Source organism: Anomaloglossus baeobatrachus, chromosome 2, assembly GCF_048569485.1.
Source record: "Anomaloglossus baeobatrachus isolate aAnoBae1 chromosome 2, aAnoBae1.hap1, whole genome shotgun sequence".
In the NCBI taxonomy this organism is placed as follows: Eukaryota; Metazoa; Chordata; class Amphibia; order Anura; family Aromobatidae; genus Anomaloglossus; species Anomaloglossus baeobatrachus.
Window position 1 is genome coordinate 144,724,266 of NC_134354.1, and position 13,761 is coordinate 144,738,026.

The 13,761-nt window shown below is 43.6% G+C and overlaps 1 protein-coding gene across 4 annotated transcripts in view; it reads right to left on the bottom strand.

Annotated features, from left to right (window-relative positions):
- The window catches only part of CNKSR2 (connector enhancer of kinase suppressor of Ras 2), a 562,096-nt gene that overhangs the window by 151,256 nt on the left and 397,079 nt on the right, over positions 1-13,761 (bottom strand). For all 4 annotated transcript variants that reach the window (XM_075335413.1, XM_075335412.1, XM_075335411.1 and 1 more), the window contains one exon: positions 1,442-1,515. In XM_075335413.1, the coding sequence (XP_075191528.1) occupies positions 1,442-1,515 (74 nt within the window). The remainder of the gene's footprint in view (positions 1-1,441; positions 1,516-13,761) is intronic.

Sequence of the window (13,761 nt, forward strand, 5' to 3'; positions counted from 1 at the left end):
TTTACCCGGTGTCAGTGTCAGCATCTCTGGACTGTGCGAGTACATTGTGCCCCTCTACTCTCGACGGGTCCCCAGCCATCCATCACCGAGACCCGGGACACCACTCCCTTGCCCACGGAGGGGTTAAACATCACAAGCTGCCATTGCATCGCTCCCGGGCGCTCTCTCCTGAACGCAGCAGCGGTGGTATCCCGCCCTACCAGGACCCGTGGGTGACGTCACGAACACGATCCAATATCTTTTCCCCCTTTTTTCATTTCGAGCGGCCGCGCAATCCCACCTCGGGTCCGGAGACCCCTCGAGCCACTGCGGATCCGGATCCGAGCAGCTCGTCGGCTTTCGCGGGGCGGCGCACACATATATATTTTTTTTTATTTATTTATATATATATATATATATATATATATATATTTATTATATTTATTTATATCACCAGCTTTTTCCGTTAAGCAAACAAATACATTTTAATTTATTAGTTTGGACCATTACGCATACAACGATCAAAAATATTTATCCCAAACGAACACTAACATGGAAAATAAAAACAAAATGGCATAATCACTGTTTTTGTCACGTCAGTAACAAAACAAAAAAAATTACATGAAAATAAAAAAAACTCTCAAAAAATAATCCCAAAATGGTAGCAACAAAAGCTGCACTTCTCACCCATCAAATAAAAAAAAACCAAACCCTCAAACAAATTTATCCACAAACATGGCAACCATAATTTGTTGTCCCTTTATACCTTGGAGATGCGGATAGTTTTCCCTTTTTTCCCTCTTTTGTTTGTCCTTCAATATGAGGAGATAGTCGCATGAGGACTCCTTTTTTGCAATGAGTTATATTTTTTAATTTTACCATTCACTTATCCAGCATTTGAGTCACATACTGATACAAACATGTCAGAATACAGTAGGGCATTAGAATCTCACTGAGTAACTCATTTCTGAAGGATTTCTCACACTTTTATAACTAGGAAAGTTTCAGAAATCAATGCTGGTCCAATCTGGTGAGGATTTAATAGCCAAATTATCAACAGGGCACCCATCTGTACATGACACTGTCTACACGGCACCTCAGAATAGACTTGTGCACTGTTTGTATTGTTTGTATTGAGAACATGTGAATTATTTTCCCATATTATTGGCGTTTTAGATAAATGAGTCTCTCTTACATTTTTATTTTGTTGCAATTTTTATAGTTAATTTGCCCTTATTCATGTTCATGCCTGATCTTTAGTGTACCTTCCCCAAGCTACTTTCCCTTGTGGGAATCTGTAAAAATAAAAAAAAAATCCAAAAAAGCTCTAGAACTGTATATAAACAAAAATGTACATAGCCAGATAAGTATTTTTTAAGAGATGGGAAAAAAAAGCAACTGAAATATCATACATTAAAATAAACCACTAACTACTAATTAATACTAGTCCTCATGTACTTACAATTTCTTACGACACTCGCTAGCGCGATCAATCTTGAACTCAGGAAGGCTGATGAATCCCTCTGCTTTTTCTTCCTGAAATACAAAAAGAAAGCACAAACATATATAAAATTAAATACAAACTGCAATAGGGAAAATATTAACACGTAGGACATTAGAAACATATTTAAAGGGCTCATACATTCAGTTGACATGTTTTACAAAAAGCTGGAGAGAGAGAGAGAGAGAGAGAAAGAAAGAGTGAGAGAAAGAGAGAGAGAGAGAGAGAGAGAGAGAGAGAGAGAGAGAGAGAGAGAGAGAGAGAGAGAGAAAGAGAAACAGAAAGAGAAGAGAGAGAAGACAGAAAGAGAGAGAGAAAGAGAGAGAGAAAGAGCTGAGGGGAACTGAAGACCTCCAAATGGACCATCATTCCCCAAATTGTGCCCCCAACACTCCATCCCCACAGGCCTAACCCACTCCCCTGACACACTTCTTTTTCTTGCTTTGGCAACACTAATTGTATTTTGGTCCTGCCAATAAAGTCTATTTGATTCAATAAAGAAAGAAAGAATCTGAGAGAAAGAGAGAGAAAGAAAGAAAGAAAGATAGATAGAATGTTTTATGGTATTTTTATTACTTTCTGCAAAGTCAAAAGTTTATATACACCAAGAGTACCATGCCTTTATACAATATGGGACAGCCCATATGATGATGTCATGTTTTTGGAAGCTTCTGATAGGTTTATTGGCTACATCTGAGTTAGAGACAACTTTTTATAGCATTCAACTTTTTTGGGTAAAATATTTCAATAGGCTGGACAATACCTTTAAAGACTATGGACACCTTTACTATGGAAAAAATATATTTTGTTTACATACAGTATGTTAGTAATTACCCTTCATTTATAAAATTACATTGAGTTTTAACCTGCAATCATCCTTTGTTTATTCACTTTCAGGCCTGCAGATATGCAGTCTGAGCCAAGTTTAAGATTTTTCATTTGTAAGGGTGCCTCTCCGGTAATCTCGCCTGGATGAGGACTGTTTGTAAACCACTTTCTATAGTAACCTTTTTTATAACCTGTTTTCTGTGCCTACCCGAGACTTTACATACTTTCTCCCCTGTCCACAGTGTGAATATCTTAGCAAAATTCTGTTGTCTTCATTGGGGCCCAACCTGAGAGTCACTGTGACCCTTGTGAAATGTATTAAAGGGCCAGTAATATTTTCATGACAATGTTGCTTATTGCTATTTCAATTGCTATTGGGGTGTGTTTTATTTGCCTGGACTTCACCCTACACAGTGACAATCACGTAGCACCTCAGATCTAGAACCAGGCTTGACTGCTAATCCGGCATCAAATAAAGTGTCTCATTAGGCAGTTAGCACGCAAAGATGAGAGTTTTCTTAAACCAACCACAATAATCTCAAACAGGCTCATTTGTAGCCAGGCTATAATTCATTTTAAATTACGATAAGTAAAAACAGCAAATGAAATATTCAAAGCTTCCTATTTGCCCAATTTATTCTAAAGGACAGTGATTATCCATCCAAGTGTCACACAATCGTTTGATTATGGTACTTTGCCTAAGGTGCCAATTCTGCAAAATATGTCACAATCACAGAGAACGTCAAAACCGCTCAATCACAAACATTACACATACGACTTTCAGAGGATAGTCCTTGCTGGATTAAAATGAGAACTATACGCAGTACAAGTATCAAAGCATCACTGTGCTGTATGCTGGCGGAAAGAGGCTCCTAGTCCTTGTGTATGGAGCAGTCTCAACACATCAAAGCTCTTACACTTTGTTCCACAGTAAGCTTAGCTTTAATACACTGGGCCTTTATATTATAATTGTCCCATAATATATTTGCACCATTTTCCCCCCATTATTATACAACCTTTACTATAATCAATACTATAAATCAGAATTGGACTTATTTTTATACTACTCTAATAGTAGTCTGTAAAATATCCTGCACTGCTGAATAGCGTATGGCAATACCTCAGAGATATATACAGTGAAATACAAATTACCTAGGACAAAGTTATTATCCATCTGAAATATGATATAATAAAACACAGAACCGCTTAATTAAAGGGATATTTTGATTTTGGACTTTCATGGCTTACATACAAGATATGCCAAAACTATCCTCATCCATCTTCTAAATGTGCCTGAACTGAAGCTTCCATGGCAAATCTTGGCACTCCCATATAAGTGAACGTAGAGATTCTTGCATGTGTGGCCACCTCAGCCTTCCAGGCGACCCAGTGAGTATGCCCTCACATGCCCCAAAAAATGTCTTTTCATGGTATGTCATTAAAGAATGCATTTGAATAACTTTATGCCTACAATCAGCCTCATGGGTGTCATTTGTTTCCTTATGTCTATATACTAGCATCTGCCAAAGTATTAAAGAGGTTGTCCACTACCTTTACATTGATAGCTTATCCATAGGATAGTTCATCAATGTCTGATTGGCCGGGGTCAGACACCCCAAACCCCCACCAATCAGCTGTTCTTGGTTTTGGTAGCAGCAGCAGGTAGCCTGAAATGCTCAGTTACGAAGCTGACATATCTCTAATACGGCCCGAGGCCGGGTTCTGGACATCTGCCTTCTATTGATTTGAATGGGAGGCAGATGTGAAGTACCCATCCGCAGCCGCTATCAGTTGATGGGCATCTCCATAACTGAACATTTCCATCCATCTGCTGCCACCGCCGGAACGTAGCACAGCTGATCGGCAGGGGTTCGAGGTGTTTGACCCCGGCTGATCAGACATTGATGACCTTTCCATGGAGAAGATATCAATGTAAAAGTAGTGGACAACCTCTTTCAATTTCTCCAGCTTCAAGAAAAGGCACTTACATGATGAGCGTAACAAATGCATGGCAATATTTCAGGACATATCCATAAATAAAAACCCTGGTAAATGCAGATATGATTTATATTGTCAAAATGATAACACATTTCTAAAAAGTGACCTAGATTATTTGCAGCCATAAAACAAAATAGAAAAGGAGTAGTAATTTATAGCTGAAATGGGCAGGTAAAAAAAAAATCAACCGATGCCATAAACAAATTTGAACAAATGGTTCTGAATAAAACATACAATCATCAAACAGTTTAAAGCCATGAATGCTGCATTGCTACTAACCATTTGCTTAAATATTCAATCCCCAAGATGTGCAAGAATCCTGGATACTTGCTAAAATATATATCAAATTCCAGAGGTGGCAGCTGGAAAATAATTTGTAAATGTGCTTTGAAGTTCTGTATAATTTCTCTGGAGAGGAATAGGACATTTTTGCTCCTGTCACACCGAGAAGAGACCGTGAGCTATAACCTAAAACTGATCAACACCATCACTGGGGTTTTAGACATACTGCTTAGCATAAAATAGTGATTTTCTTCTCTATTTTGGTTATAGTATTATGTGCATGTATCATGTTTTATAGACAGTTTTCTGTACACTTTGTGCTTTCTAAGAAGAAAGACCATTTCTAAGGACCACAAATTACAGAACAGAAAATTACTGCCTTTACATATTCTAACCTAAACGTCCTAAGAAAAGCATACAGATCTTTGTTTGAAAACATTTTTGTATTTAAAGACTTAAAATGGATAGAACAAGTACAACGTGGAATGCAAAAGTCAATGAACTACATTTATGACGTGGCCATGTCTAGTCACAAAAACTGTGTAGACTTGTGGTATCAAAATGCTGAATGTTTTTTCCTTATCAGAATATTCAGGTTGCAGCAAATAAAGTTTATGAATTGTTTGACAAGATGCTATACAACATGTAAAGTACCTAAAAAATACTGTAAATATGCTGGCAAGTACTCAGAGCATGGTCCAAGTCCTGTATAGTGCTTGGGCTCTTTAAAGTAAACCCGGCCCTACGCCTCCCCTTTAAATTGATAGATGACGCCAACATTCTCCTATGTACCATACATTAGAATTGAAATGCCCCTAGCCTAGCGCATCCACAGGACTCACTCCGCAGACCATTCACAACAGCATGGAGTGTAGGGATTTGAGCAAGGTTTACTTCAGAGAACCAGACCACTTGCCACAAATGAGAAGCTTATTTTTTCAGCAATGTGGCCAAAAACGGTACCCATTGAGCATGTCTTAAATAAGGAATGGTTATTACTTTAATAGCCACAAAGTTCCTGATGGGTTTGCCATTCATTTATTGAATAGTCCACCTCAAGAAGTAGTGAATGCAAACGCAACAAGCTAAAATTAAAAAAGAAATAAAAAATGATCTAGTAGTTAAAAAGGTACTATAAATATAATAAGGAGCTCTAGAGTTCAGAAGAATGAAGAGGTCCTAGGAATTACTCAAATGACTTTGATGGCGCCTAATACCAGACATCACCACTAGGGATGATCGAATACCTCAAATGTTCGGCTTCGCGAATATCTGACGAATAGGTCGCCACTATGCGAATATTCGATGCGCAATGTAAGTCTATGGGAAGCCTGAATAGTTCCGAATAGTTGTTATTTGGGTTTCCCATAGACTTACATTTGGGCATCGAATATTCGCGAATAGTGGCTACCTATTCGGCAAATATTTGCGAAGCCGAATATTTGAGGAATTCAATCATCCCTAACCACCACACTTACATATGAGCTCCTATGCCTAAAAGGGGTTTTCCACTCTTTTATTACAAGGAAGCCATCCTTAAAAAATAGAAACCATACTCTCCACACACATTTGTCCTCTGCTTCAGGGTTGAGGATCGGTCATTCTCCGCTATACCAGACATGATGACTACATGACCATCTGACTGCTGAGGTCATTGATCAACTGCAGAGTCAGGTGGCTGATGTTTGGCACGTCATCACTCCCGAGAGAGTGGAGGCTCTGGAGCAGGGGGTGAATTGAGGTGGTAATTGTGGTTTCTGGTGATGAGTAAATCTGGTGATTAGCAAATTGATTTGATTTATGTTGAATTTGGACTGATTTTTCAGGAATTCCCTGGATGTAGCAAATACTAACAATTCACTTCATGCCAAGAAAAGCTGCTGTCATTTTACACACTGCAGAAGACTGCATCAGTCCAAGAAGGATCATTTAACCTTATACAGGCTTCCCATAATGCTTTGCAGCTATCACATCTCAATGGTATAGCCAACCATGAGGGAGTTTCATAGCTTGTATAAAAGAAGAAGCAGAAAATGCAGTGCCCATATTGTGGTAAATCTGGAAAGCGAGAGGACGTCACAGCTCTGCCAATAACACTGAAAAAATTGAAAAGATAGTGTGCATCACAGCACAGCAGTGAAGATGGTCAATGTAGGAGGAAAAGACAGTAGTGTCATCCATATTTTTAAAAGCAATTGGAGACTTTTTGGTACTTTTGATTTGCAGCAAATTGACCCCTCATGAATGGAGCTTCCTGGCAAAATTAGGCAAATCTGGAGAATTCCAATATCAAAATATTTACTTATCTTTACTGGTTTCTGATTTCCTTTTAGGATGAATTCTCTATATTAGCCTTCATAACAGTAGAAAACCCCTTTAATATACAATAAAGTGGTGCATGTTGGAGTGAATAGAGCAAGGCTGCACACCCAGGCAAAACCGCACATATGTACAAGCTGCAGTGTCTGGATCAATAATGAAGTGCACCAGTCACCCTGCTAAAGGTGGAAACATTCACCATTAAATAGCCAAACTAGTGTTGAGTGAGTAGTTACTATTCGTACTCGCTATGCTGTTAGTGAGTACTGTCCGCTACTCGCATATTCATTATGAGTAGCGGGCGCAATGTAAGTCAATGGGAAATACTCGCAAAGAAGCGAGTAACCCAAAAGCCATACTATTTGCTACTTGCACGAAAAGTACGGCTTCCAGGTTACTCGCTAGTTAGCGAGTATTTCCCATTGACTTACATTGCGCCGACTACTCGTAACGAATATGCGAGTAGCAGACAGTACTCGCTAACAGCATAGCGAGTAGAAATAGTTAGCGACTCACAACACTAATCCAAACCCTTAATTTTTTTGGCGGTACGTTGTGGTTATGGTTGGATTAGATCAGGCTAAACTAAAAGAGAATTGCTCAGGGATAACCCTTCATACTAGATAATCCCTGAAAGTTTGATATTAGTGTTCTTTGCACAAAATATGGGTGGCTGAAAAAGAAAACTGATGCCTAAGCTGTAATTCCCTCCAGATAACTTTCATAATCTCCTTGGTGTTTTTTTTTATACATCAATTTATTAAACTGAGGCGTTGACCAACACCTTCCACATATGCTGCGGTTTAGAAAATCATTCAGTGACTGTAAGGCTTTGTGCGCACTAGAACTGTGAAGTTTCTCAAGAAAATTTCTTGAGAAACTTCTGGGAGTGGAAGATTTCCGCACCAAATCCGCGGTAAATCCACATGCGGATTTGCCGCGGATTTGCCGCAGGTTGTTCCCTGCGGATTTTGCAGGCTGTACTGACGAAATCCACAGGGTACCTGCGGAAAAGAATTGACATGCTCAATTTCTCAAGAAATTCTTCTCAAGGAAATTTCTTGAGAAAAATCCGCAGTGTGCGCACAGCTATTTTTTTTTCACATAGGATTTGCTGGGAAATGTCTGCACAAAGATTGCAGACATTTCTCAAGAAATTTCTGCGGCAAATCCGCGAGTAAAACGCACTAGTGCGCACATAACCTTATAGGATATTATGGGGTTTTTTTTCTCATGACTTGGGGATAGTAAGTCATTTTACTTTTTTTATGTGTTGTGATATTAGACAGTCGTTTTTTGTGTCAAATTAATTACAATTGTTCACACTGTTCAGCAATTTTGTGCAAATTCAAAAAGTGTACACAATAATAATTTGTCACGTTTTCCCAAATTAACAAAAAAAATAAATAATTGTAAAAAAAATAAATCTGCTGTACACAGAATCACTGAATGGAGTTCATTTGGGACTTTTAGAAAAGTCACAAATGATCAGACTAAAATATCTGGAAATCCTAAATAACATGGCCAAACTCACGCCCCCCCTCCCAAAAAAAAAATAAACAGAAGGTTTAATCACAGATGCAGCTTCTTTACTGTAAGAGCAGTGAAACTATTGAACTCACTGCCACATGATGTTGTAATGGTTGATTAACTACAAAGATGGGCTGGACTTGGATGGATTTAGAGATGTCCTCTGTTAATTACCAACCCATAAAATCTTTAATTTTAACTCACCTAATCAGCCCTTCTATCCCACCTCCAAACTCCCCCACTTTATACGCTACAAAAAGAGCATGGAAAACTTAGGCCAAAACTTTGACTAATTTTAATAAAAATCATCTTCTTAGAAATACTCCCTTAAAAATTTTGGCGATTCTGGAATAACAACTCAAAAATTCCCCCAACATGGCAGGTGTCTGTGGCGCCCTGGACTAGCCAGGTCGTCACAGATAACACTCAAACATCCCCACCCCCATTAGACAGTGACACCAGCCAAACACAAAACCCTTGTTGCCTCCCTCCAGAGTCTTATGCCCACACCAGGTGGGGCGGAGTCAAGTGGTTGGCCCCACCCACCGAGGAGTTCACAGGCCTGGAGGCGGGAAAAGTGACAGATAGAGTTTGGAGTTTGAAGTGAGAGGAGTGAGCACTTGGGTGTCTGGGTTTGTGGCCCAGGCACTGACAGCAAGGTTGGCAGACGGTAGTGGCCGTCTGCAAAAGTGGTGAAGCAACGCGGAACCGTAGGATCGGGGTCAGGCGTTGGTCCGCCGGTACCGACCGGGGAGCGAAGTGAAGCCAGCACATACAGGCAGGGCCATCAGACCCCGACCAGGCTTGGAGCCGCCGACAATAGTCAAATCTGAATGTGACCGGAACCCCAGGGGTTTCCTAATAACCAAAAACCCGATAGAAGGCAACCGCCCACACCGTGAGGGTATACAGCTACTGCCTAGAGGCAGAGACCCAAGGGCCAGCGCCTGCGGGCAAACGGGCTCCTACGGCATCCATACACCAGGGAGCGGACTACCGTTGGGGATCCATGGTAGTCAAATGAGAACATCAAGGTGCAGGGAAAGACAGTCGCCATCACCTGTCCGGGGAGAGACACGTCCATCCAGCCGTTTGGTTTACCGAGGACTTTGTGCATCTCTTACTGAGTGACTACACCCGTGCCATCCGGCACCGCGCCGCGCTGTCCTTGCAACCCTGCACCTCACCAACCCAGCCTCCCCATCACACCACCGGGCCCCGGGACCACCGACCCTTACCCACGGAGGGGGAAAACAACATCCCAGCTGCTCCATACCATCGCTCCCGGGATCCCCGTCACCAGCAGCGGTGGTGCCTACCTTCACAACGACCGGTGGGTGGCGTCACAGACTAAATCCCCCAAACCAACCACCCCTTTCACTCACGGGCGAGGAGCGCCGCTCGAGTCCCCGGATCCGGCCCACCGCTCGAGCCACTGAGCAGCAGCAGCGCCGGACCCGAACGTTAGCGAGCGCCCAGCAGCAGCGGCGTCCTCCCCGCCCGTGACAACTCAAATCTAAAAACGATTGGAGACATCTTTGACGGAAAAGACTTTGTATCCTTCCTGGATATAAAGATCAAACACAAGCTCCCAGACTCTGATTTTAAGGCCCTCATCAAATTTAGGGAAATTTTAAAGGACAAAATTATTATTTACAAACCCCATTTCTGAAATAACTTGCATGTTATTCTGTAACCCAACCAGAATGTCCCTATGGTGTTGTAAAAATATCTACAACTACTTCAATAACGATCAAACGTTCCACAAAAGAAAATATATGCTAGATTGGGAAATGCATGTGCCTCTCTCCATCAATCTCACTTCAAAATTCTCTCGCGTTGGTATCTCACTCCATGCAGACTTGCTAAATTTAATAGAGAGGCGTCCCCTTTATGTTGGAGGGATTGCGATGAGAGAGGTACTCTACTCCACATTTTCTGGAGTTGTCCTACATTGAAGAGTCTCTGGGACACTATTTCTAGTCTGATTAATCAGATTACTAACTCCACAATTCAGGTAACTCCCCAAATGGCCCTGCTTTCACTTAATTTGGAAAAATTTGACCCTATATATAAACCTATTCTAACTCATTTATTTTTAATTACTAGAAATCTTATAGCTTCTAATTGGAAGAAACCTGCGGTGCCCACTATCTCTTAGGTCATACAGACTACTTCTCTTAACAACTTCGAGAAGTACTTTGCTTACCATAACATTGCCTTTGCTTCCTATTACCGAAGATGGGATCACTGGAATAATTTTATACACGGTATTACATAAATAATTATTATTTATGACTACTTAAAAACCTTTTCATAACATGAATCCTTTTATGCAAACCTTCAGCCATGCTTTCTTGACAATATGCTTATATTCCTAGAATGGAAGCCTGTTAACATGGTTGAGATTTGTTTACGTTCATTGTTCTTCCTTTTCCCCACACCCTTTTCACCTTGTTTTTCCTTGCCTCCACCCTTCTCCCCTTTTTCATCCCCAATAAAGTAATTACCATATTTTTGGCTTTATAAGACGCACCTGATTATAAGACGCACCTCCAAATTTGGTGAAGGAATAGAGAATTTTTTAATAAATGGGGTTCGTCTTATAATGCCAGTGTCAATCTAACAAATAATATAGGGTATATGTCCCTCATAGCCCCCTCATCCTTAAATTAGCCCCCTTAATCTGGATATGGCCACCTTATATTGAACATGTCCCCCAGTGATCCCACATTTCCCCTGTGGCTGGCACACAGGCCCACTGTGGCTGGCACACAGGCCCACTGTGGCAGGCACACAGGCCCACTGTGGCAGGCACACAGGCCCACTGTGGCAGGCACACAGGCCCACTGTGGCAGGCACACAGGCCCACTCTGGCAGGCACACAGGCCCACTCTGGCAGGCACACAGGCCCACTCTGGCAGGCACACAGGCCCACTCTGGCAGGCACACAGGCCCACTCTGGCAGGCACACAGGCCCACTCTGGCAGGCACACAGGCCCACTCTGGCAGGCACACAGGCCCACTCTGGCAGGCACACAGGCCCACTCTGGCAGGCACACAGGCCCACTCTGGCAGGCACACAGGCCCACTCTGGCAGGCAGACAGGCCCACTCTGGCAGGCAGACAGGCCCACTCTGGCAGGCAGACAGGCCCACTCTGGCAGGCAGACAGGCCCACTCTGGCAGGCAGACAGGCCCACTCTGGCAGGCAGACAGGCCCACTCTGGCAGGCAGACAGGCCCACTGTGGCAGGCAGACAGGCCCACTGTGGCAGGCAGACAGGCCCACTGTGGCAGGCAGACAGGCCCACTGTGGCAGGCAGACAGGCCACTGTGGCAGGCAGACAGGCCCACTGTGGCAGGCAGACAGGCCCACTGTGGCAGGCAGACAGGCCCACTGTGGCAGGCAGACAGGCCCACTCTGGCAGGCAGACAGGCCCACTCTGGCAGGCAGACAGGCCCACTCTGGCAGGCAGACAGGCCCACTGTGGCAGGCAGACAGGCCCACTGTGGCAGGCAGACAGGCCCACTGTGGCAGGCAGACAGGCCCACTGTGGCAGGCAGACAGGCCCACTGTGGCAGGCAGACAGGCCCACTGTGGCAGGCAGACAGGCCCACTGGGGCAGGCAGACAGGCCCACTGGGGCAGGCAGACAGGCCCACTGGGGCAGGCAGACAGGCCCACTGGGGCAGGCAGACAGGCCCACTGGGGCAGGCACACATCACCCTCTGTTACATATCGCCCCCGTATTGCTGCTTTTAGTAAAATAAACTCTTTCCTTACCTTCTGCAGCGCTGTACTGTCTCGTGTCTCCCTCCTCGGGGTTGAGCTTCTCCAGTGTCTCCTGCACTTCCTACTTCCTGGTTCTAGTGCAGGTCATGTGATCGGGACATCAGAGAGATATCTCTGCGTGCCTAATCACAGCAGCAGGAGGGAGACCGGCAGACGCTGGAGGAGGGGAGTAAAGGTCCAGTCACACTAAGCAACTTACCAGCGATCCCAACAACGATAGGGATCGCTGGTAAGTTGCTAGGAGGTTGCTGGTGAGCTGTCACACTGCGACGCTCCAGCGATCCCACCAGCAACCTGACCTGGCAGGGATCGCTGGAGCGTGGCTACACGAGTTGCTGGTGAGCTCACCAGCAACCAGTGACCAGCCCCCAGTCTCCTAGTTACAGCACACATCAGGTTAATTAACCCGATGTATGCTGCAGCTAAATGTGCACAGAGCAGGGAGCAGCGCACACTGAGCGCTGGCTCCTTGCTCTCCTAGTTACAGCACACATCGGGTTAATTGCCTGATGTGTGCTGCAGCTAAATGTGCACAGAGCAGGAGCCGGCAGCACAGGCAGTGAGAGCGGAGGAGGCTGGTATCAAAGGTAAATATCGGGTAACCAAGGACAGGGCTTCTTGGTTACCCGATGTTTACATTAGTTACCAGCCTCAGCAGAAGCTGGCTCCCTGCTCACTGCACATTAGTTGTTGCTGTCTCGCTGTCACACACAGCGATCTGTGCTTCACAGCAGGACAGCAACAACTAAAAAATGGCCCAGGACATTCAGCAACAACCAACGACCTCACAGCAGGGGCCAGGTTGTTGCTGGATGTCACACACAGCAACATCGCTAGCAACGTCACAAAAGTTGTTCGTTACCAGCGATGTTGCTAGCGATATTGCTTAGTGTGACGGGGCCTTAAGGAGTTTATTATTTTACTATGGGCAGCAGCACGGGAGGCCATATCTAACACAGGGGGAGGGGGGATCCTGTGCAATCAAAGGTAAGCACAGGCAGATATAATATGCCCCGCTGCCCCAGCCCATCAGCGCGATGCTGTTTCAGCACCACGCTTCTGATGGACAGCGGCTGTGCATATTATATGAGCGGGAGCAGGAGATAAAACGCTGCAGCTCCCAGCTTTCCCTGCCCCCAGAAGCCCCCAGCACCGCTCTAGAGCTGCCCGCACCTCCACTGAACTCTATATATATATATATATATATATATATATATATATATATATACACCCCACCTCCCATATATTCGGATTATAAGACGCACCCCCTACTTTCCCCCAAAATTTGGGGGAACAAAAGTGCGTCTTATAAAGCAAAAAATACGGTACTTTACCTTCCCCTCCTCCCCTCTCCATTCTCTTTTCCTATACCTATCCCCCCCCCAGATAAAAACATTTTATTCATACAATATGATCTCCACATGTATTCAAATAATAATATGCTATGCATATATCTTGATTGTGTGAATTTGATATGTTATTCTGTTAACCTTATTTTAATAAAAAATATATGAAGACAAAGATGGCCTGG